The sequence below is a fragment of the Lolium rigidum genome, chromosome 1, assembly GCF_022539505.1.
Source record: "Lolium rigidum isolate FL_2022 chromosome 1, APGP_CSIRO_Lrig_0.1, whole genome shotgun sequence".
In the NCBI taxonomy this organism is placed as follows: Eukaryota; Viridiplantae; Streptophyta; class Magnoliopsida; order Poales; family Poaceae; genus Lolium; species Lolium rigidum.
In genome coordinates this window covers 3,147,169-3,150,692 of record NC_061508.1, presented here as the reverse complement: position 1 = coordinate 3,150,692, position 3,524 = coordinate 3,147,169, and the positions used below count along the sequence as shown (strand labels likewise).

At 48.0% G+C, this 3,524-nt stretch overlaps 1 protein-coding gene across 1 annotated transcript; it reads left to right on the top strand.

Moving 5' to 3' along the window:
• Window positions 1-2,064: 2,064 nt before the first annotated feature.
• On the top strand, window positions 2,065-2,766 carry LOC124703231. The gene is made up of 3 exons (XM_047235454.1): window positions 2,065-2,286; window positions 2,383-2,409; window positions 2,503-2,766. The coding sequence occupies exons 1-3, from the start codon at window positions 2,167-2,169 to the stop codon at window positions 2,764-2,766; spliced, it is 411 nt and encodes a 136-aa protein (XP_047091410.1). The 5' UTR covers window positions 2,065-2,166.
• Window positions 2,767-3,524: the final 758 nt, after the last annotated feature.

The window sequence follows — 3,524 nt, the reverse complement described above, 5'->3', positions numbered from 1 at the left end:
CACGGTTGGAGATTATTGACATAACCTGATTCCCTTTGTGCAAGGGTTTTAAAAGGGAGATATTTTCCGAACTCCGACTTCTTATTGCAAGCTGCACTACCTAGGCGAGCGTCTGCAACTTGGCGAGCGATAGTGGCTGGAAGGGAAGCCCTCCAGCTCAGCTTACTGAAGCGAATAGGAGATGGGTCCTCGGTTAATGTCTGGCAAGATGCCTGGGTTCCTAGTCCCAGGAGTATGAGGCCGGCAATTTAGATTGGTGAAGACAAAATCAACTTGGTCTCAGATCTTATTGATGGTGAGAATGGACGTTGGAGAACTGAATTAATTTGGAGGAGCTTCATTGCTCATGATGCTGACGCCATTCTGAACATTCCACTGCGTCGTGGAGGAGAGGATTTCTGGGCCTAGAACTTAGAGAGGTCTTTTTTCCGTAAAATCAGCGTATCACGCTCTAGTGACTCGCAACGAGCAGGCTGCTCTAGAGGAAGGGACGACTACCGAAACCTCAGATTCTGGAAAACGGAAATGGAATGCTCTCTGGAAGCTGAATGTGGTGCCAAAGGTCACGGTGCTCTGGTGGAGAGTATTTCGCGGTATACTGCCAGTTGAGAGTATCTTTAAGCACCGACATATTGCACAGAGTGCACGTTGCAAAATCCGCCTAGCTGCAAACGAAGATCTGATCCATGCATTGCTTAAGTGCTTACATGCACGCACGTTTTGGGAGGAGGCGCAGGTGTTTCTTGAGTTTACCCTCCCAGATTACATCCAAACACTTGGTCGATTGATATTCTATGTGACCCTATGTTCTCAGAGACAGATCGCACAAAAATTATTACTACCATGTGGACGATTTGGTCTTCGAGAAACAGCTGGATGCATGATCGGGGTGGCTTCAACCCGGTACAGTCAATGAAGTTGGCTAAGGAGGCTCTTGCGGTTTTAGCCCTGCCGAAGAAGATGACGACGATTCTTCCTGGCCATGGTTGGAGACCACCAGAACTTAATGTTGTCAAGATCAAAACGGATGGAGGTCTCTCACTGGATGCTCACAAGGGTGGTGCTGGTGACGTAGCGCGCACATCATCGGTGTTCTTGGGAGCCTGGAGCAAACCCTACGAGGGTATTACTGACCCTCTCATTGCTGAAGCCCTATCACTGCGGGACGGAGTCATCTTTGCCCGTCTACGTGGGTTTATGAGAGGGATCATGGAGGTCAACTGCCTAGAGATGGTACATCTTTGGACTTCTCGTCACGGTGCAAGATCAATCGTGGCGCCCATCCTTTCGGAGATTGGAGAGCTAGCATGTAATTTTCTTTCTTTTGATGTTAAGCATGTACCTAGAGCAGCCAATGTACCGGCCCATCTCTGTGCCAAGCAAGCTTGCACATTAACGGTGGCGCGTGCTTGGTTTGACTCCCCCCCCCCCCGATTTCCTCGTCTGCAGCTTGCTAGCTGACCAGGCAGGATCCGTTTGCGTTGATTGAATAAAACTCTCGTTAAATGTCAAAAAAAATAAAAAACCATAAAACTAAGTACCACAATTGCGACACTATTTACTCACTGTACTACAATTTGGGAAATTTGTTGATATTGAACACAACTTAACAATTGGCTGCAAAAAAATACAGGTGGGCACCGGTATTACCTGTTTTCGTAAATGCCGGTAATTATCTGGCTGAGCTTTGTCAAACAAATTTATAAATATAACCAAAATTTATCGAAAGTCTTTAAATTTCAGCAAATTATATAAATACCGGTATATTTTGTCCGGTGTAAAGTATTCTCGGTGGTGACCGGAATAACGGGTTTTCGGCAATATTTCAGAAATCTCAGCCGAGGAAAAAAAAAGCTCTGCCCACGATAGAGCTTTGTAAAAAGATTGCTGGTATCCTTAATTCAACCGCACACCCTACACCCGCTCCCAACCATCCATGCATATGAGACCACAGAGCGTGCATCTCTAAATTTACCCAACTACTATCACGCAAAACCACGAAACATCCCTATAAATACCGGTGTTCCCTCAGTTGTCAAACCACCTCCACATTCAAGCCCTCATTCTACTCTTCAGGCCACCGCTTCCACCCAATAAACCGGCTGCCGTCTAGTCGCCGGCCGCAACCGACGCAGACAGCAGCCGGAATAATATATATCAGCAGCCATGGGTGCCTGCGCCAGCAAGCCCAAGACCGTCGAGGGCAAGGTCCCCCAGGAGGAGGCCGCCGCCCAGCAGACACCCAAGGTTGCACCCGACACCACCACCGTCGTCTCCGCTGATCAGGTGACCAAACAAAACATACATATAGCTACCCATGCGTATGATTTTCGTTTACTTGATCTGGACCTTATTAATGTGTGATGGCTGATACGTGTGTAGGTTGCGGCTGATCAGACACCGGAGAAGGTGGTGGTGGAGGAGGCCAAGGAGGAGGAGCCAGTGGTGGCGGCGGCGCCGGAGGGGGTGCCCACTGCCGACGCCGTCCTCGTCGAGGAGAAGGCTGAGGCGACGACTCCCGAGCCGGCGATCCAGATCAAGGAGGAGGAAGTCGTCCAAGAGAAGATCGTCGTCGAGGAGGAGAAGCCCACAGCTAGCCCCGTCGTGGTCGAGGAGGAGAGCGCCGCCCCCGCAGTAGCCGAGGCGGCTGAGGAAAAGCCTTCGGCGGCCACCGTCGTCATTGAGGAGAACACCACGGAGGCGATCATCAAGAACGTCGCGGAGGAGAACGGCAACGAGGAGAAGACGACAACGCAGCAGAGCTGATCGTCAATCCTTCCATCCACGTGATCGAATCAACACGGTTTGCATTACTTCCATGCATGCCTAGGTTGGCACGTACCTACGTGCAATTCCGTGGGATCAGAACGATGATCGGTGAACCCTGTAATATAATCATTTGACGCCTCCCGTTTTTCCTCCACGGGGTCTTTATTTTTATCGAAAATAATTCATGGGCTTGTTCATCATCTACTATACAAATTTAAAGCGTTTGTCTAGTAGACTCGTACGTAATGGTCGGTTCGACGATATCTCTAGCTAAGTGCATGTGTGCATCTCTCTCTACGAACATATTTTAACCTCAAAAGTCAACGATCAACTTATATTGGTGAGTAGTTTTCAAATCTTCTTTTTTGTGGGGAGTAGTTTTAAATTTTAATTTGACTCACTTTTCCTGAATCTCTTGGATGATAACTAGAGAGTGACCAGCTAGGGTTGCAAAGCGGATGCCCCGCATAAGCCCGCAAATGAATAAGTAAGAAAGGTGTGGGAAAAACGATGGCACAACCTCACGACAGGCTAGGAGAATTAGGCAGTGAGAATCTTCTATTTAGATATTATAGACGAGCTAGGCATTTCTAGGCTGCGATATAATTAGTAGAAAAATATTAAATTTAGTAGATAGTAGTCAACAAAGGCTTACCATAGAATGTAGAGCTAGGATCAACGATGGATCCGAAACCTCGAAGCCCCGACAAACCATAATCGAAGGCTTCTTTAAGTAATAAAGCGCCCATTATAAA